This window comes from Pan paniscus, chromosome 15, assembly GCF_029289425.2.
Source record: "Pan paniscus chromosome 15, NHGRI_mPanPan1-v2.0_pri, whole genome shotgun sequence".
In the NCBI taxonomy this organism is placed as follows: Eukaryota; Metazoa; Chordata; class Mammalia; order Primates; family Hominidae; genus Pan; species Pan paniscus.
The window spans coordinates 65,665,102-65,692,648 of record NC_073264.2 but is presented as its reverse complement, the minus strand read 5'-3'; the positions used below and the strand labels follow the sequence as shown (position 1 = coordinate 65,692,648).

Sequence of the window (27,547 nt, the reverse complement as noted above, 5' to 3'; positions counted from 1 at the left end):
GAGCATTACTGTAAGAAAGAACAACAGGCTGTAGAAAGCTGAATGCATAAAAGATGAGGACTGACTGTACTTTTAAAAGACACAAAAAGTGCCAAGCACGGTGGCACATACCTATAATTCCAGCACTTTGGGAGGCCGAGGCAGGTGGATCACCTGAGGTCAGGAATTCAAGACCAGCCTGACTAACATGGTGAAACCCCATCTCTACTAAATACAAAAAATTAGCCAGGCATGGTAGCAGAGGTTGTGGTGGGCCGAGATCGCGCCATTGCACTCCAGCCTGGGCAACAAGAGTGAAACTCCATCTCAAAAAAAAAAAAAAAAAAAAAAAGGCCAGGCGCAGTGGTTCACGCCTGTAATCCCAGCACTTTGGGAGGCCGAGGTAGGCGGATCACAAGGTCAGGAGATCGAGACCATCCTGGCTAACATGGTGAAACCCTGTCTCTACTAAAAATACAAAAAATTAGCCGGGCGTGGTGGCAGGCGCCTGTAGTCCCAGCTACTCGGGAGGCTGAGGCAGGAGAACAGCGTGAACCCGGAAGGCAGAGTTTGCAGTGAGCCAAGATCGCACCACTGCACTCCAGCCTGGGTGACAGAGTGAGATTCCGTCTCAAAAAAAAAAAAAGTAATCATGGCAGCAAAGCTTAAAAATGCTATGATGTTGGATATGTTATCAGAAGCAGACACCAAGACAGGACTAGACATGAGATTTATTGGAGAAAGACAAGATTTATTGGAGAAAATTATGGTGACAGAAAATGAGGAGAGAACTGGAGAAGGCAAGGAGTGCCGTCACACCTCAATGCATGTCTGACCCTGTGAGAGAGGAAAGGCAGGAGGGTCTGGGTAGGAAGGAACTCAGACAGAGGCACAGCTCTAGGAAAGTTTTGACCAGGCCAAAGGGGAGTCCTCAAGCTGACGCTGTCAGTCAGAGAAGTCCCGCAACTGTGGGGAATGGGCTTGCTGCACCCAGACACTGGCAGGAGGCAGCCTGTGGGAGGCATGGTGCAATGAGCTGAATGTTTGTGTTCCCCCAAAATTCATATGTTGAAATACTAACTCCCAGTGTGATGTTCTCAGGATGTGAGGCCTTTGGAAGTAATTAAGTCACGGACATAGAGCCCGTATGTATTGTGTGAATTAGTGTTCTAGAAAAGAGACCCCAGAAAGCTCTGTCATCCTCTTTCTGCCATGGTGAGGATACAATGAAAAGCTGGCAGTCTGCAACCTAGAAGAGGGCCCTCACCAGAGCCTGACCATGCTGGTATACTGATCTTAGACCTGCAGCCTGTAGAACTCTGAGAAATACATTTCTGTTGTTTATAAGCCACCCTGTCTATGGTACTTTGCTATAGCAACCCAAACAGGCTAAAACATGTGGCCTCAGTGCAGACCTGGTGGTGGATTCAGGTGCAACAGCTGGGGCCACTGCTCAGTTACGCTCCCTGAGTGCCACATTTTCATCGTCCCATGCTGGAAAGCAGAACCAAACTTGTCAACTCCATAACAGAACTGCAGCAACAAAAACTTGAAAGCTGCAGAACGGATGTAGTAGAATAAAGAATGGGTGTTGTCAGGAATACACATTAAGAGTGTATTCCCAAATCATGAAAAATCACACACACATGGCGAATCAAATCACAGAGATGCTGGGCCTCGGAAGTGGATCGAGGACATCCACCACTATAGAAACGGGTGCAAGAGAAGAGAAATGGCCGACAACGCCAAGATACAACCAACAAAACAAAGAAAGTGAGCCTGAACTGAAAGTATATCGATGCAAACATCAATAAATATCAAGTTCCATCTGAGAGAAACTTCATATGTATATCTGTTTTTTAACTTTATAAACTAATATACGATCCTTATGAATAGCCAAGAAGAAGTTAGAGAACATATGCCTGTGCCTCTCAGACCCTGGGTAACTTGGAAAAAATCTACCCAACTAAAGAACGAATTAGGGCGGAGTGCCGTGGCTCATGCCCGTAATCCCAGCACTTTGGGAGGCTGAGGTGGGTGGATCACCTGAGGTCAGGAGTTTGAGACCAGCCTGACCAATATGGTGAAACCCCATCTCTACTAAAAATACAAAAATTAGTCAGGCATGGTGGTGTGTGCCTGTAATCCCAGCTACTCGGGAGGCCGAGACAGGAGAATCACTTGAACCTGGGAGGCAGAGGTTGCAGTGAGCCGAGATCACACCATTGCACTCCAGCCTACGGGGACAAGAGCGAGACTTTGTCAAAAAAAAAAAAAAAAAAAGATACTCAGTCAAATAAAACATCTTTAAGCTTTTTATACACCTTTAAACTATCAAAAATATTAAAGTAATAAAACCCAATGCAACCAGATATACTTACTGCTGATGGTATACAAAATGTCTTAAACTAGGCCAGGCGCAGTGGCTCACACCTGTAATCCCAGCACCTTGGGAGGCCGAGGCGGGTGGATCACGAGGTCAGGAAATCGAGACCATCCTGGCTAACATGGTGAAACCTTGTCTCTACTAAAAATACAAAAAATTAGCTGGGTGTGGTGGCGGGCACCTGTAGTCCCAGCTACTTGGGAGGCTGAGACAGGAGGCGTGAACCCAGGAGGCGGGGCTTGCAGTGAGCCAAGATCGTGCCACTGCACTCCAGCCTGGGCAACAGAGCAAGACTATGTCTCAAAAAAAAAAAAACCCCAAAATGTCTTAACCTTTATAGAGAACAATCTAGCAGTATGTATCAAGAGCTACAAAACTGTGGCTTTCTAGGTAAATATACTGTGGAAAATAAGCCATAAGGAAATAGTCCAAATGAACAAAGAATATTCAATGCAGAAATATTATAACACACAAAAACTAAAATTATGCAAATGTACACAAAAAGAATGGTTAAGCAAATATGTATGTTACATAACAGAATCCTATTCAAAGTGGTAAGTGAAATCATATAGTCAGAATAATAAGAGAAAGTACCCAGGAAATACAGAATACAAAAATGTATATACCAACAACTGTGTAAGTATGCTCATTGACAAAGCTGGTCTTTGAAAATGTGGAGAATGTAGAAAGAGACACATCATGTACTAGGTTCTTTTCCTATGGGGGGAATAATTATTTTCCTATGGGGGAAAAAAACTGTTCTGGCTATGACCATGATGTAGATCTGGGGCCTGTTGTGAAACTCAGAGAAGGAGATTCTGAGTTAAGGGTTGATGTTTTCGACCTTGTGATCCCAAACCTGTGATGAGACTCCTCTTTAAGTTTTAATTACAGTGGTGTAAAAATAGTCATCCTAAGGTAAAAATGATCTTCCCACAAAGAACCATCTTAGAATCCACACCCCAGCAGCTCCTACTCACAATTGTTGCTGCTGCAAAATAAGCAGTAAAAGGATAGGGAGACACCTAATCCCCCTGCACTACCGGCCCCACCAGGCCTCCTGCCCAAGGGAGCCAAGTCTGGCAGCAAGAGCCCTTCCTGGTTGAGAGCAAGATTTCACTGAGAGACCATGTCATCCAATCTCAAGCAGTGGAAAGTTTTAAAAATATCCGCTGAGATTCTGAGATTTCTTCCACATGCACTTCGGTCTCTCAAAGGAGACATTACAAGGGTTTGGGACAGATTCTCACCTGAGCCCAATTACTCTGGACAACAGAAAAAGGAACATTTTCTCAAGGTAACAAAAGTCAAACGGAAGCATCTTAAGGATGTGAGTCTATGATGGAGTGATGATCTAATGAAGTGTAAGTATCTGCTTACTTTCCACAGCACATGTGATGCTTATCCGGCATGGCCAAGCCCAGCACAAGGATACAGTACTTCTGCGCCAAGTACCTCTGTGCTGCTTCTAATTCACTTAAAACCAATTCCATTTCTTTTTTCTCTACAAGGCCTCTGATGGGGAGGACAAAAAAAAGAGAATTTGGGTTAATTGTCATAAGTGCCTATATTAACTAGCAAAAAGTCAGAATTATAAACTTTTCTTCTTTTCTTTAAGACAGAGTCTTGCTCTGCTACCTAGGCTGGAGTGCAGTGGTGCGATCACAGCTCACTGCAGCCTCAACCTCCAGGGCTCAAGCAATCCTCCTGCCTCATAGGCGCATGCCACCATGCCTGGCTAATCTTTTTTTATTTTGTGTAGAGGCAGGGTCTCACTCTGTTGTCCAGGCTAATCTTGAACTCCTGGACTCAAGTGATCCTCCCCTTGGCCTCCCAAAGTGTTGGGATGGCAGGCGTGAGCCAGTGTGCCCAGCCATAAACTATTTTGAAAGAAATACAAGTGAGTCAACAGACTTCACTTCTTCACTTACCAATGAGTTTATGTTATTTAAGCAGTGGTATAGGAAAATCCTTAAAGTCCCTTCATATTTAATCATTGGAATCAGCATCTCAAGTTTATGGTGTATTTTTGCTTTTTTTTTTTTTTTTTTTTTTTTTTTTTTAGACAGAGTCTCGCTGTGTCGCCCAAGCTGGAGTGCAAGTGGCATGAACTCGGCTCACTGAGACCTCCACCTCCCGGGTTCAAGGAATTCTCCTGCCTCAGCCTCCCGAGTAACTGGGATTACAGGTGCCTACCACCATGCCTGGCTAATTTTTGTATTTTTAGTAGAGACAGGGTTTCACCATGTTGGCCAGGCTGGTCTTGAACTCCCGACTTCAAGTGATCCACCCACCTTGGCCTCCCAAAGTGCTGGGATTACAGGCATGAACCACCACACCCAGCCTATTTTCGCTTTTTTAATAGATTATGTTATGTATCCTCAATATTATATGCAGGTAGTCCTAATTTATATAGAACAGCTCAATTAACAAATTATCTATACTGGTTGCTGAGGCGGTTAGCAGCCTACTTTCCTGCTATTTTCCTAAAACAACCGTGGAGGCTACGTACCTCAGCTTCCCCTGCGTTCCCTATGTCACTACTGAGCTTGGGGGCTCAACATGTGAACAAGGACCAACTCTCTGTTTTGAGTGTAGCTGTGTTTGCTAAGAAGGCATCTGTGAACTACTACTCTGGGAACTTTGGCATCAGTTACAATAACACTGCTTCCCTGTGAAACCAGCCGCAGTTCCAATTGAATTGCAAATGAACTTTCACAAAGACAAACTGTTCTTAGGTTACAGCATGTCTGAAGCCAAATTTTAAGTTTCTGCTATACAATACAGTAGGAAATATTGCTGATGATACATTCCAATGTACTGTTATTGAAAAGTGAGTTGTACTCTTATTGAAAAGTGAGGTGTCACTAGACACCAAATGATATTTACTCTAAACAGGGACAAATGACTGCCCCTTCTGATATAACCATTGGACTGACTCCATGAAGTCAGCAAGAACAGTTATTATTATCCTTAATACAAAGACAAACTGTATTATCCTTAATACACCCCCTTCCCCTCATGGCATGGAGGATATAACCCAAACACACCCCTCCAGATGCACCCCAGTGGCCACACCCCTGTGCCTGTTTCCTTCAGCAGCTCCACCCTCACTGGTCACCCTACTCTGCCAGAGCTGCCAGTAGCTAATATTCTTCTTTTGCTGTAGAAAACAACCAAATCAAACTACAGCCACCAAGGAATGCCTTGAAGCTTTTAGGCCAATGCTTCTCAAGTTTTAATAAACCTATGAATTATGAAAGAATCACTGGGGATACTTGCTAAAAGTGCAAATTCCCAGTGCAACCCTCTCTCCAAGATTCTGGCTCAGGAGTCTGGGTCTAGCCCAGGAAATTTAAAACAATCTTCCCAAATGATTCCAAGGCAAGTGGTCCCTAGACCCCATATGCACATATACATAAAGAACTGATGTGTTGAAATGGAAAAAAAAGGAAAAAGCTATGAAAAAAAAATACTCAAGAGAAGCTAACCTATATACAAAACTCCAGGCAGAGGTGGCCTGTTTGCACCACATTTCTGTGTCTGGAAACCATTCCCCCATACTGTTTTCATCTAATTTTGTAAAACTGCCTTAAATACAAAGCCAGTTAGTGGTTCATTTTTAAAGCACATTCTTTAAAAGTGCAAACAATAATGCTGACAAAATTTTGTTGAAACGGATGCGCTTATGCATTGCTTGTAACAGAAAATTGGCATAATCCTTTGGGGAAAAAAACTGAAAATAATTTCAAGAGCCATAGAAATTATCATAAATTTTGATCCAATATCATCTCTCCTGGAAATTTATTCTTTTAAAAAAATCATCCAAAATTAGGAGGAAACTTTTATGCATGAGGACATTCAATGCAATCATTATTTATATATCAGAAAAATTAGAAACTGCCAAAATATATAAAATAGAAGGTGATATGGTTTGGCTGTGTCCCCACCCAAATCTCATCTTAAATTGTAGCTCCCATAATTCCCATGTGTCATGAGAGGGACCCAATGGGAGGTAACTGAATCATCGTGGCGGGTCTTTCCCATGCTGTTTCATGATAGTGAATAAGTTTCATGAGATCTGAAAGTTTTATGAGGGGTGTTCCCCTGCGCATGCTTTCTTGCCTGCCACCATGTAAGACATGCTGTTGCTCCTCATTCACCTTCCACCATGATTGTGAGGCCTCCCCAGCCATGTGGAACTGTGAGTCCATTAAGCCTCTTTCCTTTATAAATTACCCAGTTGGGTATGTCTTTATTAGAAACATGAGAACAGACTAATACAGAAGGATAAAGGGAGCAGCAATACGGTCAGGTATTGTTTAAGGACTTGATGCTTATTAACCTAACTTATGAGTGAGTCTTCCACGAGATGTAACCCAAGCATCAAAATCTGTACCCTTAACCACTATAATATACTGCTTCTTAGTAGGTAAGTCAATTCACACACATTGGCTTGATGGAAAACTATGCTACCATTAAAAATTATAATTATGAAGATTATAGTAACTTGAAAGTACATATGATATTATGTTTAAAAGTACATACAGGCTGGGCACGGTGGCTCAGGCTTATAATCCCAGCACTTTGGGAGGCTGAGGTGGGTGGATCACCTGAGGTCAGGAGTTCAAGGTCAGCCTGGCCAACATGGTGAAACTCTATCCCTACCAAAAATATAAAAAATTAGCCAGGCATGGTAGCACATGCCTGTAGTGTCAGCTACTCAGGAGGCTGAGGCAGGAGAATCACTTGAACCCGGGAGGCAGAGGTTACAGTGAGCCGAGATTGTGCCACTGCACTCCAGCTTGGTTGATGGAGCAAGACTCCGTTTCAAACAAACAAACAAACAAACAAACAAACAGTACATACATAATTGTTCAGAAGCTAAAAATTCTAATTATGGACACATAAACTCTGGAAAACAGTGCAGTTGATTGGTGGGAAGTGCTGGGCATGTTGTACAGTGGTTAAGGCACAAGCCTTGGAGTTAAACAGACCTGGGTTCTAATATCAGTTCCACCTAGGAACTGTAATGTCATCTCCTAGGTATGGTACGTAATCCCCAACAAACTATTTAACCTCTGTGAGCCTTAATTTCTTCACCTGTAAAATAGGGATAAGGCTTCTTCTTTTGGAAGTAGGGCTTTTAATCACCTGACATCATTTAAGTGTACCGTTGCCATCCATCTTCACCCTTTTCTGCTTTCCTCTCACGGCTGTAGGCTTTCCTCCCAAGTGCCATGCACTGGGTTAAGATACACTGTCTCATCTACTTCTGTATAATAACTCTGTGAATTAAATGCTATTACTATCCCTATGCTCTATCTTGGTATTTGAAATCAGTTTTTTTCTTCTGTGCAGATACCTCAATGCAATCAATATTTAATTCTATTATAGTAAGTAAACCAACTGACCACAGGAAGCCTGAAAATAAAAAGTTGTAATTTTTATTTTTAGAATCACACCATAAACTCCATACTTTTTTTTTTTTAAGGCGGAGTCTCGCTCTGTCGCCCAGGCTGGAGTGCAATGGTGCCATCTCGGCTCACTGCAACCTCTGCCTCCCAGGTTCAAGTGATTCTCTTGCCTCAGCCTCCTGAGGAGCTGGGATTACAGGAGTGTGCCACCACGCCTGGCTAATTTTTGTATTTTTAGTAGAGGTGGGGTTTCACCATGTTGGTCAGGCTGGTCTCGAACTCCTGACCTCGTGATCCACCCGCCTTGGCCTCCCAAAGTGTTGGGATTACAGGCATGAGCCACCGTGCCCGGCCAAAATCCATACTTTTAAGGCTTCAATTGGTTTGTTTTTGTCAATCTGAGTAACTGATTCCTTCTAAGGAACAGTCTACCTTATACCACTGTGTTCTAGTATGTTTAGTGCATCTTCAACTAGAAAACCTGTCTTATTATCTATTCTTATCAATTAAGAAAGTAGGCCAGGCACGGTGGCTCACACCTGTAATCCTAGCACTTTGGGAGGTTGGGGCAGGCAGATCACCTGAGGTCAGGAGTTCGAGACCAGATTGGCCAACATGGTGAAACCCCATCTCTACTAAAAATATAAAAATTAGCTGGGCGTGGTTGTGGGCGCCTGTAATCCCAGCTACTCAGGAGGCTGAGGTGGGAAAATCACTTGAACCTGAGCGGTGGAGGTTGCAGTGAGCCGAGATTGCACCACTGCACCCCAGCCTGGGTGACAGAGCCAGACTCCAACTCAAAAAAAAAAAGAAAAGAAAAAAGAAATTAAACAAATCTTTTTGCCAGATTAGCAATAAGCCTCAGAAGAGGAAATACCATAAAAAAATGTAATAAGCCAAAGTGCCAAAAATGTCTAATTACGTTTCATTTGGAAATAGTAAGAATCTTCAAACCTTCTAAGTCCACAGCTGGCTTTAAACCCTTTTGCTTGCTACCATAGAAACATTTCATGCTCTGGCTGCCCTGTTGTGAAATACAGTCCCAAAATAACACTGATGTTGTATATTATGATGGCTTTACAGGAACAAGAGTTTTTAAATTATTTATTTGGTTCTTTACAAAACTATCCAGATACATTTATTCTATCCATAAGATGTTTTTCCAACTGCTTGATTGTATACAGGGTTTTGCATTTTGAAAACATCCTGCAGCAACAACTTAATTACTCTACCCAGCATTCCTAACAGCTAAATCATTGGGTTGGTTCCACACGTACTGGGGAGGGCAGCCTGGCATGTGGAAAGTTCCATGGCTTGCAAAAGGTCACCAAGGCTGAGAGGCATTGTTCTGCTCTGTATTCTGAGTTCCCAGATTCTTGCCCTGGTGTACACCTCTGCGCCACTTCTGCCTAAAGCTAAAGCATTTAAATTCTTTATAAGTAGCCTAAGAAACCTTGGATTTTTTTTCCTGTGATGTGGAATGCCACTTTGGCCAAATATATTAATTTTTTTAATTCTTAGATTTTTTTAATTGGATGCTTACAAGCCCTTTAGCAAGAACTTTGTAAGCATAAAAAGCACACAAACAACAACTATATCTGCACCTTCAAGATGGTTGCCACTAGCCACATGTGGCTACTGAGAATGTGTCTAGTATGAATTGAGATATATTATAGGTATAAAATAGACACCAGACTTACTACAAAAAAGTAACACATCTCATTAATAACTTGCTAATATCAACTACTGTTGCAATGATAATATTTTTTGCATCACTGGGTTAAATAAAAGACACTATTAAAATTAATTTCACATGTATCTTATTACATTTTTAAGATATGTTTACCAGAAATTTAAAATTACATACATGGCTTTCATTATCTCATTATTGTGCAATGCTAGTCTGTATCAGTTGGAATATTTTGTTGCTGGACTACACATATAAATTATCCAGTGAGCTTTAAAAACTGACACACTCTTCCCATGTAAAATGTCTTAGTACATCTCAAAGATTTAAAAATTTCCATCATCTCTTTATCCTAGACAAAAGTTACTTTTAATACTGGCAGTGATAAAACTCTAAAGCACACTATAAAATCTTACTTACACCATATAGCTTTTGGGTTTCTTTTCCAGTGAGTTTTTTTCCAAGTAATGGGATAAGTAGTACAATAATGCCATGAGGAAATTATCAAGATTCTTATTCCTATGGGGAGATTTGAAACAACAAAAAAAGAGTCAATGCTAACCTATTTCAAATGTAAGATTTCTCATAAAAAATATATGAGCACACAACACAAGAATAAGTAGAAAACTATGTTATCATGCCTATCAAAGAACTAATTTACCACTTAAAATTATATCTACTATATATTTAAAAATTTAAGAAATCTGGTTTTTGTAAGTAAAACTTTTGGAGAGGTCAAACACTAAATTCTTATAGTTGTGCTTACTAATTAATTTTAATTTTTAAAAAGTTATTATACAATATATTTCCATGGTTTAAAAAATGTAGAGAAATGTATCAAGTAAAAAGTTCTCTCCTCCTACCTCTGTCACCATCCTACTCCCTAGTGGTAACCACTATTAAGAGTTTGGTATGGGCCAGGCACAGTGGCTCATGCCTGTAATCCCAGCACTTTGGGAGGCCAAGGTGGGTGGATGACTTGATGTCAGGAGTTCGAGACCAGCCTGGCGAAACCCCATCTCTACTAAAAATTACAAAAATTAGCCAGGCGTGGTGGTGCATCCCTGTAATCCCAGCTAGTTGGGAGGCTGAGGCAGGAGAATCGCTTGAACCCGGGAGGTGGAGGTTGCAATGAGCTGAGATCGTGCCACTGCACTCCAGCCTGGGCAAAAGAGCGAGACTCCATCTCAAAAAAAGAAAAAAAAAGAGTTTGGTATGAATCCTTTCTAAACTTTCGAAAACATAGACAATCACATGTAACATCCTCCTCCACCAACATATACACATGTACATGAATATATGCCTTCAAAATGTTTTTTGGTAATAAGTGGGGTAATACTATACATACAATTCTTTGCAACTTGCTTTTGTCACTTTTCTGCGTAGCATAGACCTCTTTCTATGATATTATACGTAGATTTCCTTCTTTCTTTTAAAGAGCTGAATAGAATATTCTATACCTCATATTTACCTAGTTTTCTATTGTGGGTATTTGGTTTTTTTAAAAATATTATAGACAGAAGTGAAATTGCTACCGCAGAGTGTATGTGCCTTGCTCTCCAAAAAGGCTGCACTGATTTACAATGTTCTCTCATTTGTTTTTAACTAGAAGTCACTGTTTTCTTTCTAAATATTTTTCAAGACTTTTGCTGCCTTCTTTGTGGCCCCAAATGGAAATTCTTTCTCTGGCATTGCTTTACTGAACTATACCTAAAGAGCAGGATGAGGGTGAGCATTACAGATTTTCTTTTCAAGATATTAATAACTCCCTGTCTCAGGCTGGGTTCCCCCAGCAACAGACACTGGGCCAAATACTTGAAAGTGAACAGTTTAGTTGGGAGTGATCTCAGGAAACATCAGTAAGAAAGTGGGGAAATGAGACAGGAAAGGAAAGGAAGCCAACAAAGAGGCTGTTAACAAGTAAGTGGAGTTCAGTCCTGCAGTGACTCTGGGAGACAGTGTAGAAAACATCTCAAGAGTTTACCTATCAACTCCTCCACCAGCAGGGCACTGAATGAGGGCTGCTTCTAGGGCACTGATTCCCTAGCTCTGAACTTGCCCTGCAGTCAGGCTGAGTGTGTGCCTGTGGTGGAATGAGGCCTTCAGGCCAAGTCTCAGGCAGTTGCCACAAGCAGCCTGTATGTGTGTGCAGAGGGAATGGGGAGGGGTGCAAATGGCATCGGGCACCCAACTCTCACTGAGCGTTCGCGGTGCAGAGGCCACGTGAGGCACAGCCACGCATAGCCATACAAAGGGCACACAATTACACAATTACTTCCCAATTTTGTAGCTGAGGAGACTGAGGCTTACAAAGGTCAAGAAACTTACCCAGAGTCACACACCTAGCACATCCTGGGGCTGCCAAACACAACTAGTAGAGAAAAGTGATCTTCAGTAAATGGGTATATCTTTTTTTTTTTTTTTTGAGAGGGAGTCTTGCTCTGTCGCCCAGGCTGAAGTGCAATGGCATGATCTTGGCTCACTGCAACCTCTGCCTCCCAGGTTCAAGCGATTCTCCTGCCTCAGCCACCAAAGTATCTGGGATTACAGGCATCTGCCACCACGCCTGGCTGATGTTTGTATTTTTCTTTTTTTTTGGTCTGAGAGAGTCTTGCTCTGTCACCCAGGCTGGAGCGCATTGGCACAATCTCAGCTCACTGCAACCTCCGCCACCCAGGTTCAAGTAATTCTCCTGCCTCAGCCTCCCAAGTAGCTGGGATTACAGGCGCCCACCACCACGCCCAGCTAATTTTTGTATTTTTAGTAGAGACGGGGTTTCACCACGTTGGCCAGTCTGGTCTTAAACTCCTGACCTTGTGATCCGCCTGCCTCGGCCTCCCAAAATGTTGGGATTACAGGCGTGAGCCACCGCACCTGGCCAGTAAATGGGTATATCCTTTAACTATTATATAAAAATAGCACAGTCCATGTGAGACTCTGACAGCATGCTCTCCATACTACTTGCCCTGGGATTTTATCTGGGATTCCCATGACTTCTGGCTTCCTCTCCCTGACTCTTTGGTCGCAGTCTTTGTGACTAGGTCCTGAGAGGATGGCTTGCATAGAGCCAGCCTCACGCTCTTCCTCTAAAAATCAGATTTGTCATCACTTATCAGATGAAGTTACTGAAAAATAAAGGATAAAAGATCTAAAATGACTCATAAGCAATAGATACCTCATAAATGTTGTAAAAGAACAGATCCGCTGCATCTCAGTATCTTGTAGCAAAAGCAAAGTAACAACTGAAAAGAGAAAATGAACAATTGAGAGAGGGACAAAGAGCTACCTTAGAGAGTCACACAAGATATGTTTACGTATGGATGTTATATATAGATGGGTGGATGTTTATGTATGGATATTTATGTATGTATGTACAGATGTATGTTTATGTATGCATAAAGAAACAGTTACTCACATTTAACATCATCCAGTGTAATGGTGCCCTGTTGACCTCGTTTCTCTACAGCTTTAGCTGACTTATCATCTTTTGCAGCAAGTCTTTTATCTGTCAACCTGTTTTGGAATATAACAGTTTCTAGTAGTGTTTTAATATATTTTAGTTGTATTTAATCTATCCTGAGGTGCAGGAAGCATTTATTAAAAAGTAATAAGAGCCTGAGTGTCATACATGGGTTTTGTTTGATGTAAGATCATTTTGGAATGCTTTTTATTAAACATTTTATTTACTATATTAAGGCAAGAGGGATGTTCACTGCCTGATATAAAATGTAAATACAAATACCATCCAAAATAGATCATTTAAATCATCTGTTCTGGTGTACCTATCATTTTCAAATTTTAAAAAACTGTAAAAAGTTGAAGATGTGCTAACAGCCAAGTTAACAGGATACATTTATCAGGACTATCGTAATTCCCACCATAATTCTGAAACAGCACATGTTCTTTCTTTGATGGGTATTCGCATTGCGACCTAGAATAAAAGGAATGGTATTTTCATAGTTTGTAAAGGCTGAAGCCATTCCACTGAGAGATGCTATCAGCAACTCTCACATGATTGGGAAGTTAATCTACCTGTCTGAAGCTGGACCATCAATTTCTGCAAAGTGAACTGCTTTGCCTTTCTTTCCTTTTTCCTTGACTTCTGCTGCAGGTGTAAAACTGCAATAAAAATGAGATAATTAGGGACTTCACCTTTTCCAGGGGAAAACAAGTCAAATCATATCATAGCTCATAATCTTTGGACTAGCATATATTATCAGCAGATCTGAGACACAGCAGTGTTCAATTCATCTATTTATATATGGAACACTTATCTAGAGAAAAAATTAAAACTTCAGGCTTTACATTCAGCCTCTAACCATCAGCAATCTCCAGAATACCACCACACACAGAATATCTGAAAAATATTGTAGTAACTTCGTAAGAAACAGAAAGCTCTTGGTAAGTTTGAAAAGATTATTTATTGAGGCACTTGTTATATGACAAGTGCTTTTAGGCACAATCTCATTTAACCCTCATGGAAACTCTAACACAAAATATGATCACCATCTTTACATACAAGAAAAATGGAAACTTAAAAAGAAATTAAGTGACTTGACTAAAATAACAGCAACTGGCAAAGTCATGAGCGGTGCCCAGGTTTTTAGCCACAGAGCCAAGTGCTGAGCCACCAGGCAATCCTGCCTCCCAAACAGCAATCTCAGTATTCACTGCTGTGGACTCTTCTAAAGGCCTCAGCCATCTCCATCTCCAGGTAGGTTTCAGGACCTTTTACTTAACTCAGAGTTTCTTAGCATGTTGTACAAGCACTACTAAGCCGTAATGAGTTTGACTAACAAAGGAACCCAATTAAACAACAAACAAATCTATACCAACGATCTGCTATGTGTTAGGAATTGCTATGACATTGAAAATAAGATGGTTTCTGATCAGAGCCATTGAACAGACTCTCGAGAGTCTCAGCAAATGCTAACAGAAAAACAGAGAAAAGTGTTTTGAAGACTAACAGGACGAGGTTCCTGCCTTATAAATAGTACATTTTCTGGGAGAACTGTGGTGTCTGCCAAACCCATTGTGGGTTATAACAATGCCACATTGATAACACAATGCCGAAGTTTACCCTCTGCCCAAAGTTATGTGTCCCTCTGTTAAGCTGAGGTGCAGATGCAGTAATAGAAGCACTTCCCCTCAACTTTATTCATTCTCTAAATATGGATATCAATAATGAGAACTTTATTATTTCCTTGGTAAATCCCACAAATAAATTTTGTTAAATACCTCCCCATGCCAGTAATAAAGTCAGCTTGGTACTTTCTTCTTCTTCCAGGAGTTTCTCCAACTGCCTGTCAATATTCATGTTGTAGGTTAGCTACCAAAAGCATGTACATAATATTACCTCAAGGGAATGATTTTTAAAAATTTTTCCACTGTTCTTTTCTTTCTTTTTTTTTTTTTAAGATGACTGGCACCAAGTTGGCCAGTGATGATTTCTAAGCTTTTCATTCTTTCTGGTGCTGCTCTTATCACTGGTCTCCAAGAATTGGGTATTCATGGGGAAGGGTGTGCTAAAATACTGGGGATGGAGGTGTACAGGGAAAAAGAAATGGAAAAATACCAAATGTTGATGGGAGGATTGCCTGAGCCCAGAAAGGAGACTGCAGTGAGCTGAGATCACACCACTGCACTCTAGCCAGCCTAGGTGACAGAGTGAGACCCTGTCTAAAAATAAAATAAAAAAGTGAGGCCGGGCACGGTGGCTCTCGCCTGTAATCCCAACACTTTGGGAGGCCGAGGTAGGCAGATCACCTGAGGTCGGGAGTTTGAGACTAGCCTGACCAACATGGAGAAATCCCATCTCTACTAAAAATACAAAATTAGCCAGGCGTGGTGGCCCATGCCTGTAATCCCAGCTACCTGGGAGGCTGAGGCAGGAGAATTGCTTGAACCCGGGAGGTGGAGGTTGCAGTGAGCCGAGATCATGCCATTTCACTCCAGCCTGGGCAACAAGAGTGAAACTCCATCTCAAAAAAATAATAGTAATAAAATAAAATAAAAAATAAAATCATAAAATCATAGAATTTGGGGGTTATTGGAAGTAAAAAATATCATCTAGTATAATGCTGTCATTTTACTGATGGAGAACTAGGGCTTGGAGAGGCTGACCCATGTCCCAGTGTTAGAAACTGGTAGATAGTGCCTGCCCTTAGCCAATAGTCTGGCATTTACTGCTAAGCTTTTAGTCTTTATGCTCTGACCTCTGGACACACCTTCTCTACTTCACACTTGTCTGAATGGCTTTCACTTCACTGAAGTCATTCTCTAGCTTGGCTGGTAAGACAGGTTCCACTTTGTGAGTGAGTGCTCTGCCATAGCCCTGAAAGCAGCCTATGCTCACAATGCATTTGGAATCACCAACAAGCAACACTAGTAATAACTGAAATTTTTTTTTTTGAGACTGAGTCTCACTCTGTCACCTAGGCTGGAGTGGCATGATCTCAGCTCACTGCAACCTCTTCATCCCAGGTTCAAGCGATTCTCCTGTCTCAGCCTCCAAAGTAGCTGGGATTACAGGTGCCTGCCACCACATCCTGCTAATTTTTGTATTTTTAGTAGAGATGGGGTTTCACCATGTTGGCCAGGCTGGTCTCAAACTCCTGACCTCAAGTGATCCATCCACCTCGGCCTCCCAAAGTGCTAGGATTACAGGTGTGGGCCACCGCGCCCAGCCAATAATTGAAAATTGCGCTGTGAATTGAACCTCTGATTGGTGCCCAAACCACGGTCTGGGCTAGCTAGCCTATACCCTCCTACTATCTCCAGAGTACAAGGTGGATGTAGTTCCCTAATATTACAATATAATCATGTCATTCCCCTTGCCTTGAAGTAAACAGGAAAGAAATTCATATTTTCCCTCTAGAATCCATCACGTAAATGCAGAGGGCTGGACCACTCTTGGCTTCCACACAAGTTAGACCTCTTTGATGGTTCTCAGAGAGTCTTCTCTCAGGCCATGACGAAAGAGTAGGGTTTCCTTGGTTTTATGTCCTCAGGGGAGTCCATGACCTTGGCAAACATTCAGGCAGACTGCTGGTTCTCTGCCAGCTTTGGAATAGGGGCACTTGAAGCAAGAAGAGAAAGGATAGCAGGTACTATGTCAGAGAGAAAAGTCTGCCTCATGGGCCAACCTAGATGATGCCTGTGAGTAAAGGTATTATCTCTTTACCAAATAAGAAATGGGCATGCATGCTGATGAACTATACCAGCACCCTCATTTACTTCTCACGAGGCATTATTATTTCATTTTATAGATTAAGGAGCTGAGAATTATTGAGGCTAAGTAACTTGACAACTGATAACCATCTAGTCAGGGGCAGAGCTAGGACATGAACCCAGGTCTCCCTTCAAACCATTCTCCACTGCTCTTCCTTAACTACCTATTAATAAATAATGGCCACCCTTTCCCTGGCATTTCTTGCATGGAGGTTAGGGTATCCTGTTGTATTCTAATAGTCATCCCCATCAGGGTATAATCTGCAAATGTAAGACAAGACTTGCCTATGAGTAGGGAGCTAGGTTGTCTCTGAGGGTAAGATTTCCTGTTTCATTTGACCAGGAGAGAGGTCAGGAAGTTCAAGCTGGGGGAGGGGAAAGGGATCATCTTTTCTTGATCTGAGCTTCAGAATACCTAGAAGTCTAGCACTCCTCTTGGCTAGTGGGTATAAAAGTTGGCCTACCCCAGGTGGAAGAGGACTAAAACCTCAGAACTTTCAGGGTCTTAAGTTGATGGGATAAAACTTGATGCCCCTGAGATCAAGATGTTACTTTGTGAAACAGATTGTCTGGATTCAGGACACTCTATTTTCCTCCCCTCTCTCTGGCTACAATTTATTGGTCTCCTTCTAAAGCTCCTTTTCTGAGGCATGTTCCTTCCCTAAATGAGGGCTCTCTCAGAGCTTCACATGGTTATTCTTCTCATTCCCTCTGAATAATTCCATCTACTTCACTAGCACCAATAACACACAAATTTATATTCAAGGCTCAGATCTCTCTGCAGACTTATAAAGTGACACATCAGTCTATTGAACACTGTCAATCAGCTGTCTTAGAGGCATCTCAAACTCAGTCTGTCCAAAATAAACACATTCCCCCTTTACTGTGTATTCCCACCTCCTGTTTCCTCCATCTCAGTAAATAAGTACCACCATCAAACCAGGTGCTCACGCTGGAAAATGGTGTCTTCCTTGATTCCTCCATCACCCTCACCCCTCATGGCTCACTAATCACTAAATTCTTTAATCTTTTTAAGCTACTTCCCTCTCTTTCCACTGCCACCATCCTAATTTTAGCCATCTGTCAACTGAGTTTCTGCAACTGCTTCTTAACTGATCTCCTTGCCTCCAGTCTTATCTCCCCCCAAACAATTTTCCAACTTTGAGCCAGTCATCTTTCTTTTTTTTTTTTTTCTTGAGATAGGGTCTCACTGTTGCTTAGGCTGGAGTGCAGTGGTGCCATCATGGTCACTACAGCCTCAACCTCCAGGGCCCAGATGATTCTCCCACTTCAGCCTCTCAAATAGCTGGGACTACAGGTGTGCACCACCATGCCTGGCTAATTTTTGTATTTTTTGGTAGAGATAGGGTTTTGCCATGTTGCCCGGGCTGGTCTCAAACTCTTGAGCTCAGGCCATCTGCCTGCCTCAGTCTCCCAAAGCGCTGGGATTACAAGCGTGAGCCACTGTGCCTGGCCCAGCCACTTTTCTAAGATGCGGTTCTTTTTTTTTTTTTTTTTTTTTTTGTGACAGATTCTAGTTTTGTTGCCCAGGCTGGAGTACAATGGCGTGATTTCAGCTCACTGCAACCTCCGCCTCCTGGGTTCAAGCGATTCTCCTGCCTCAGGCCTTCCAAGTAGTTGGGACTGCAGGCAGGTACCACCATGCCCAGCTAATTTTTGTATTTTCATTAGAGATGGGGTTTTGCCATTTTGGCCAGGCTGGTCTTGAACTCCTGACCTCAGGTATTTCCTCGCCTTGGCCTCCCAAAGTGCTGGGATTACAGGCGTGAGCCACCACACCCGGGCCTAAGATGCAATTCTAATCACAGGTGACTTCTCTGCTTTGATGACTCCCCTGTGCCATCTAAATAAAGTTCCAATTCCTCACCACAGTATGCAAGATCTTTTATAATCTGGCCCTGGTTTAAATCTACTTTGTCTGGGACCATATACCCAGCCTAATGAACCACCTGCAGTCCCCACATTATGGCCCATGCCCTTGCAGGTCTGGGCTTTGCCCATGTTCCTTCTCCCTAGAATGCACTCTCTTCCTCCCCAAATCAAATGGCCCTTTACCTTGCCAATTCCTATTTTTCCTCAGGTCGTAGCTTAGATATCACCTTCCTTGGGAAGCCTTCTCTGTCTCCTCTGTCCACTGGACTTCAGGAAATCCAGGTCCCATGTCTGGATCAGGCCGCTCTGGTGAATGCAACTTTCCTCAGCCCTGGTGCCCAGCCCAGTGTAGCAGTGGCAGCAGTTCCTGGTAAGCGAGCCCAAAGCAGAGCAGCAATCCCAGGGAAAAAGAGTTCGGTTCCACAGCACCACTAACAACAGACTCTCCTTTCGATAGTAGCCTGGAAGGGTCTGGTTTCTTTTCAGTAAGAAGGGCAGCATGGATATCCCTGCCTGTACCTCCAAATGCCCAAGCTGTCTGCATTACCTCCTTCCCACCACTCAGTGGAAAAGCTGCGGCTCTCTCTTCCAACCCCGACCTCTGATCTTGATCCCAGTCCCACCTTCCTTTCTCTGTTTATTTATTTTTTCTGCCATAACAAAGTCACTCAAGATTTTCCTACCTTTAAATCAAAACTAACAAAAATCCCCAAAACCTTCCCTTAGTCCCAGATCCACTAAAGGCTACTATGTCTTTCTTTCCTTCATTCACTGGTAAACCTACTGATAAGAGTACTCTATTTTGGGCCGGGCACAGTGGCTCACACCTGTAATCCCAGCACTTTGGGAGGCCAAGGCGGGCGGATCACCTGAGGTCAGGAGTTTGAGGCCAACCTAGCCAACATTGTGAAAACCCGTCTGTACTAAAAATACAAAAATTAGCCAGCTGTGGTGCCACGTGCCTATAATTCTAGCTACTCAAGAGGCTGAGGCAAGAGAACCGCTTGAACCCAGGATGGGGAGGTTGCAGTGAGCCGAGATTACACCACTGCACTCTAGCCTGGGGCAACAGAGCGAGACTCCATTTCAAAAAAAAAAAAAAAAGACAAAACAAACAAAAAAAGCAAGAGTACTCTATTTTGGGGGTTTTGTTTATTTGTTTTTTGAGGCAGGGTCTCACTCTGTTGCCCAGGCTGGAGTGCAGTGGCAGGATCATGGCTCACCACAGCCTCAACTTTCTGGGCTCAAGTGATCCTCCCACCTCAGTCTCCCAAGTATCTGGAACCACAGGCACACACTACCATGCTCAGCTAATTTTGTCCATTTTTCGTAAAGACAGGGTCTTGCTATGTTGCCCAGGCTGGTCTCAAACTCCTGGGTTCAAGCGACCCTCAACCTCAGGCTTTCAAAGTGCTGAGATTACAGGAGTGAGCCACCACACCCAGCTGAGTACTCTATTTTTGCTAGTTTTTCATCTTTATCTCAGATTCTCACCTGTAACCACTGTCACCTGATGTATACCCTACAGCCTTCCTGAAGCTGCTTCTCACCTAGTCCCTACGGATCCCTAACTTGTTAAATCCACAGGCCTTTTTGCAGTGTTTGCCCTCCTCAGAACTCTCCAGCCTGTGACACTGCTGACCCCTCCCTGCCCAATCCTCTTTCTTAGAGAACCTTCTTTTGCCCCTGAGGCCTATGTGTATCAGGGTTTTTCCTCTGACCTTTCTAATAATTCTTTCTCTTTCTATTTTTTTTCTTTCACCCAGGCTGGAGTGCAGTGGCACAATCTCAGCTCACTGCAACCTCTGCCGCCTGGGTTCAAGTGATTCTCCTGCCTCAGCCTCCTGAGTAGCTGGGATTACAGGCGCCTGCCACTGCACCTGGCTAATTTTTATATTTTTAGTAGAGACGGGGTTTTACCATCTTGGCCAGGCTAGTCTTGAACTCCTGACTTCATGATCCACCACCTAGGCCTCCCAAAGTGCTAGGATTACAGGTGTGAGCCACTGCCCCCAGCCCATTCTTTCTCTGTCTTTGGCCAATTCCTCTTTCTTTGCCTGTCTCCTATTCTTGAGAGCAGCATGAAGATATCTATCAAAGGCTTAAAATGTGTACAATAATTAAGACATATCAAGCCAATTGTAATGTACAAACCTTATTTTAAAGACTGATTGAAACAAACTTAAAAAATAGCAGACAACAGGGGACATTTGAATACCAACTGACTATAACTAAATATATGATATTAAGGAATTACCATTTGTATTTTTAGGTATATAAATAGTAATTCAGTTGTATCTTCCTCCCCCTGTTTGTCCCCCTTCTCCTTCTCTTTCCCCTTCTTCTTCTTATTTTATATATTGGGACTCCCAACCTACATCAGTTGTGTTTTCTAAGATAGTGCTTATTCTTTGAGATACATACTGAAATATTTACAGATGACATGATGCCTGGGATTTGCTTCAAAATAATTGAGGAGCGGGGTAGACAGAGGTATAGATATGAAATTGACTTTAATTTGGTACTTCTTGATGCTGTTAAGGGTTTGTTGGGGTTCATTACACCATCTTCCCTACCTTTATATATTTGAAATCTTCTAATATAAAAAGTTATAATGGGCCAGGCATGGTGGCTCACACCTGTAATCCTAGTACTTTGGGAGGCTGAGGCAGGCAGATTGCTTGAGCTCAGGAGTTCCAGACCAGCCTGGGCAACATGGCAAAACCCCATCTCTACAAAAAAATTAGCTGGGCATGGTGGCATGTCCCTGTAGTTTCAGCTATTTGCTGGGGGGCGGCGGGTGGGCGCAGTGGGGGCTGAAGTGGGAGGATCGCTTAAGCCCAGGAGGTCAAGGCTACACTGAGCTAAGATCATGCCACGGCACTCCAGCCTAGGTGACAAAGTGAGACCCTGTCTCTAAAATTCTAAAATAACATAAAAAGTTTTAAATGTTTACACACACACACACACACACACACACACTTTTTGGAGATTGGGTCTCACTCTATCACCCAGGCTGGAGCACAGTGGCGCAATCATGACTCACCACAGCCTCAATCCTCCCACCTCAGCATCCCAAGTAGCTGGGACTACAGGCGCATACCACCAGGCCCAGCTAATTAAAAAAAAAAAAAAAAAAAAAAAAAAAAAAAAAATTTGTGGGAACAGAAGTCTCACTATGTTGCCCAGGCTGGTCTCAAACTACTGGGCTCAAGCAATCCTCCCACTTCAGCTTACCAAAATGCTAAGATCGCAGGTGTGAGCCACCACACCCAGCCTATTTATACTTTTTTTTTAAGTTTTTAAAATAATGCTGCAAGAAAAGTAAAACTGGCAACAAAATCAAACCTGCAAGGCAGGGTACAGTGGCTCACGCCTATAATCCCAGCACTTTGGAAGGCTGAGGCAGGCAGATTGCTTGAGCTCAGGAGTTTGAGACCAGCCTGGGCAACATGGTAAAACCCTGTCTCTACAAAAATACAAAAAATTAGCCAGACGCGGTGGCATCTGCCTGTAGTCCCAGCTACTTGGGAGGCTAAGGGAGAATTACTTGAGCCTGGGAGGCAGAGGCTGCAGTGAGCCTGGGCAATGGGAGTGAAACGCTGTCTCAAAAAAAAAAAAAAAAAATCAATCTACAAAGACTTCAGATTTTGGAATTATCAGTCACAAAATGTAAAGTAAATGTAACCAGTATGTTGAAAACACAAAATAAAAATAACTTGGTAACTCTTAACATTGGTGCACTGGTGGTCTTTGGGTATACAACTGTGGTGGAATCTTCACTTTCTGCTTTGTACATTTATATACTTGTTTTTCAGTATATATGTACAATTTTTTAATGAGGAAAAAGATATGAAATGATGGAAATGCAAAATGTTAAGAGAGTGGTGTGTGTAGAGAGACAGAGAGAGGGGAAAATCAGAAGAAGATTTGGAAAGCTATACATGTATACCATAAGATGTTAACAGTTACTTGCTGGGTGGGACTGTGCTTTGTTTTTGCTTATTAGTATTTTGCAATTTTTTTTTAAGAGACGGGGTCTTGCTATGTTGTTCAGACTGCAGTACAGCGGCTGGTGCTATTCCCAGGTGTGATCATGGCATAATATAACCTCAAATTCCTAGTCTCAAGCAATCCTGTCCCCTCAACCTCCCGACTTACTGGGACTACAGGTACTCACTGATGTTTTTAATCCTTTTCCTATTTAGAAAAAAGAAAAGTGTAGCTCACTGCCAACATTCATTTAATTTTACATAAACACCCTCTTTGAGGCTGAAGCAAATCTGACTGATTTTCCACATGAAAATAAAATACAAAACTATTCTTAGAGTTATTTCTCAACAGAACTAACATCAGAATCATCTCAATCATCAGAATCGTCTATTTCGGAAAAATCTTATTTATCAACTGAATCTTCAGCTAACAACTGTTCGAGAACGATGTTAACATCATGTGTAAGAATGCTACGTTTTCCAGGATTTGAAATTTTCAGCGATAGACAATTACTGTATTTTGTAAATGGAAATAGCACTAAAAACCGAATGCTATAAACAGAATGTCTTTTGTTTCCAAAGTCAATATACTAGAATGATGAGAAAATAATAAGGAAAGTGAGACATTTCATGGCAAAGTTATCTCGGGGTAAACGCTGTAGCTGCAAGCGCCACTGGCGAGTATTCTCTAGGCAAACAAGAAAACGGTTAAATAGTATGATTTTAAATAATATATTTCATAATTTTTTTAAGTAGGTATTTCCTAGGGTTCTGGCCTCAATCATTCCACTTCCCACTCTAATTTTGCACTTGCCTTTCTCCTAAGGGCCAAACTCCTGCCTACTGGATTCTTAACCTGGGGGTCCTACAGGGCACCTCGAATAGTATGCGTTTAAAAAAATAAGCTTGTTGCCCTTTACCCACTCCACACACTTACTGGCTCTCCCCACCCCTGCTTATCTTTCCATTCTCCTGCCAGAGCTCATCTGGGTCCTAGTCACCTGCCTCTTGGATTGCTGCATAATTGTCTTGTCTGGCTAGTTCTAATCTCGCCCTGCTAGGTTTGAGAGCAGTCACTGAACACGCCTGCTACCTCTGCAGCTTCCATCCCTACCACTGTCTACTCTCAACCACCTCTGCCTCAGCCTTGCCTCTTCACCACCAACTGGAGTAACAAAAGTCTCCAGTAGCACTGTCTCTGACAGAAAAAGCATGTTCCAGCTCAAGAGTCCTCTCTGACTTAGGTTTGAACAGATAGGTTTGAACTAACTATCTGTAACAGATAGGTTCGAACTATCTGTTAAAATTTGTGATGAAGCCAGGTGCGGTGGCTCACGCCTGTAATCCCAGCACTTTGGGAGGCCGAGGTGGGTGGATCACCTGAGGTCGGGAGATAGAGACCAGCCTGACCAACATGGAGAAACCCTGTCTCTACTAGAAATACAAAATTAGCTGGGTGTGGTGGCGCATGCCAGTAATCCCAGCTACTCGGGAGGCTGAGGCAAGAGAATCGCTTTGAACCCGGGAGGGGGAGGTTGCTGTGAGCCAGGACCACTCCACTGCACTCCAGCCTGAGCCACAAGAGAGGGACTCCACCTCAAAAAAAAAAAAAAAAAAAAAATTGTGATGGGATTTGCTCAGACTTTAACAGGGAACCAATACCTATATTTCCAATGAATCCAAATACCAGCTCTCACCTAAAATATTCAAGGGTCTGCCTTCCTCTACCTGAGCAGGTAGATGCCCAAGGTAATCCTGATACTATAAGGCTCACCACATTGAGTTACTTAAACACAGAGCAGCTCTACCAAAAACAGGCTGGCTCACCCCCATCTGCTCTTCATAATAATTCCTTTTCCAACTCCCTTAACGGCCCCCCAGTTTGTGTACTCCACGTAGTCCGGGGTTTGGAGTTTTTTTGTTTTTTGTTTTTAGTTATAACTTACACGTAGTAAGGTGCATAAATCTTAAAGTGTGCAGCTTGATGAATTTTTTTTAATATGTATATACACATAAAGCTACCACCCAGATCAACATATAGACCATTTCTACCACCTCCGAAGGTTTCCTTATACTGTCTCCCGCTGCTACCAGTTGATAACCCCCCTGAAGGTGACCACTATTTTTTATTTACTCTTATCATTAAAGTTATTTTTTGCCTATTTGTCAAAACTTTTATACAAATGTAATCATGCAGTATTTACATTTTTGTGTCTGGCCTCTTTTGCTCATGTTTTTGTATTATGTCATATAACCTACATTTTAAATCATACCATCACGTAGCTATTCTCCAAAATTAGTGGAAATCAAATCAAACCACAGTTTAAGAACAATTTGGGAACAAACAAAAGGAAACTCTAGTTTATGAATATGAATATTTCACGAATATGAAAGATGATATGAAACTGATAGCTGCGAACTTATTAGTAGGCTCAAACATGAAATAGCACCATTTGGGGTGGGTTGTTAGATTAGCACTGAAAATTAATTTGAAAAATACTGTCAGCCAGATGCGGTAGCTCACACCTGTAGTCCCAGCACTTTGGGAGGCTTAGGGGGGTGGATCACTTGGGCCCAGGAGTTCGAGACCAGCCTGGGCAACATGGTGAAAAACTGTCTCTACTAAAAATACAAAAAACAAGCTGGGCATGGTGGTGTGAGTACTAGGCTGAGATGGGAGAATCACCTAAGCCTGGGAAGTCAAGGCTGTAGTGAGCCAAGATCATGCCACTGTCCACCAGCCTGGGCAACAGGAGTGAGACTCTATCTCAAAAAAAAAAAAAAATTGGCACTTAATATTTATACACACATTCTCTTGTGCTTTAACATGTATTTTGACTCCTGTAACTATCTTGTCTGTCTAATCCCAAAGCTATCTCACTGTCTGTCTCACACTCACTGAGGGTGATGTTTCAGGAGCCACTGGACAGAATCTTCTGCGGCAAACCTGAGAAAGAAAACTGAAATTACTGCTTTGAAGTGACGGGTTACTCAGAAATACTGAAATACATATTCTATAAAATGTAAACTTTTGATTTTGACTCTAATAAAATATTAAGCCTTTGAATTATTTGTTTAATTAACATGAAACATGTCATTATATTTATAATGTAACTATAAACATCTAGTGTAACTATATATGTCTGCTTAGCCAACTCCTTTCCTGACCTCCAGCCCCATTTGTCCAACAGCCCAAGACGTATTAATGTGAACAAGTCATAGCAACCTGAAACACATGGCCAGTTTTGTCATGTTATTTATTTATTTATTTTTGAGATGGAGTCTCTCTCTGTCGCCCAGGCTGGAGCGCAGTGGCACAATCTTGGCTCACTGCAACCTCTGCTTTCCAGATTCCAGCAATTCTCCTGTCTCAGCCTCCCAAGTAGCTGGGATTACAGGTGCCCGCCATCACGCCCGGCTAATTTTTGTATTTTTATGAGAGATAGGATTTCACCATGTTGGCCAGGCTGGTCTCAAACTCCCGACCTCAGGTGATCTGCCCGCCTCAGCCTCCCAAAGTGCTGGGATTACAGGCTTGAGCCACCACACCCGGCCACCAGTTTTGTCACTTCAATGCTGTATATGGGTGAAGGGCAATCCCAGCCACCTGATCACCCAAGTCAGACACCTAGGAGCCAATCTAAACAACTGCTTTTCCCTCTCCCTTCACATCCAATCCCCACATCCTATCAATCCTATCCAAACATCCTGTCAATCCTCTCTTAAGTATTTCTTAGTCCTTTGCCTTTCTATTTTTACCAACCTGGAGTTAATTCTAACTCTCGCTATTGCTTACTTGTATAATTATCTGTAATCCTACAACTAGTCTTCTAATGGATCACCTGCATCTGTTCTTCCTCTGCTTGAATCTAGCAGATTCTTTGAACATGCTCAATAAATATTTGTTGAGTACCTACTGAAGAAGTTCTGTAGCTGGCTCCAGAGACCTGAGGATGAATAAGATAGTTCCTACCACTGAGGAGCTTACTGTCTAGTTGAGGGAGACAGCGAGTACATGAAAAGGGCTTTGGCATTAGACAAATCTTGGTTCAAACTATCAGTTCTGCTACTTACTGGCTGTATGACTTTGGTTCAGTTGCTTAATCTCCCTGAGCCTTGTTTCTTCATCTATAAAATGAGGACATTAATGTTCACTTTCCACAGTTGTTTTAAGAATTGGAAAAATATGCAAATACCTGGCACACAATCAGTGCACAACAGATAGTGTCTAGTATTATTAATTTAGCTATACACTTGTAAGAGTCAGTGTCTTCTTTAATAGAGATTAGAATCAGTTTTTTCTAATTTAGTAATTTTACCTTGTGAGATTCACCATCTATTGCAGCAGATATAATATGGTCCCATTAATGTTAACTATATTTCTCTAACTAAAAAAGGCAATTTTATAATTAAAAACATGGACTCTGTAAATCAAACAGACCTACATTTAAATAATCTTAGTCACCTCTGAGCTGTGTGATTGGGCTAAGTCACTTAATTTTCCTCAAGTCGCTGAACCCTTTGAAACCTCAGTTTCTTCATCTGTAAATTGGTTAACATGCAGCTGTTTCAAAGAGTTGGTAAACATTAGCACAGTGTCTGGTCCATGTGAAGCAGCTGGTAAGCGTTCAGAGAAAGGCTGTTCACTGAAATGACTGTCTCCTTCCAGATGGCAAAGGTTCAGTGGGTATTTATTCTCTATACTCTTCTGTTGCTTTTTTTTTCCCCAGGCACATGTAATTTTTATAAAAACTCTAAAAAAGTGTTGTTAAATTTTACCTTCTGAATTCAAGAGTTCTGGTTTCATCTTTCCAGTACCACATCCCTAATCGTAATCCCAACTGCTGTAAAACGAAATGATTGCAGCAAAAATAATTAAAAGCTCAATTTACAATCCACATGCCACAATAAACCTTTAACAATAATTCCTACTTACTAACACATCTTTTAAGTAATAAAAAGG

The 27,547-nt window shown here is 42.1% G+C and overlaps 1 protein-coding gene across 4 annotated transcripts in view; it reads right to left on the bottom strand.

Moving 5' to 3' along the window:
- The window catches only part of PPP1R36 (protein phosphatase 1 regulatory subunit 36), a 53,191-nt gene that overhangs the window by 18,185 nt on the left and 7,459 nt on the right, over window positions 1-27,547 (bottom strand). For 2 of the 4 annotated variants that reach the window (XM_055097700.2, XM_003831609.5), the window contains exons 2-8: window positions 27,364-27,428; window positions 25,484-25,531; window positions 13,502-13,588; window positions 12,885-12,982; window positions 12,645-12,711; window positions 9,890-9,988; window positions 3,746-3,880 (exon numbers count right to left, since the gene is read on the bottom strand). In XM_055097700.2, the coding sequence (XP_054953675.1) occupies window positions 3,746-3,880; window positions 9,890-9,988; window positions 12,645-12,711; window positions 12,885-12,982; window positions 13,502-13,588; window positions 25,484-25,531; window positions 27,364-27,428 (599 nt within the window). The remainder of the gene's footprint in view (window positions 1-3,745; window positions 3,881-9,889; window positions 9,989-12,644; window positions 12,712-12,884; window positions 12,983-13,501; window positions 13,589-25,483; window positions 25,532-27,363; window positions 27,429-27,547) is intronic. The other 2 variants (XM_055097701.2, XM_014347555.4) reach the window with 1 other exon arrangement.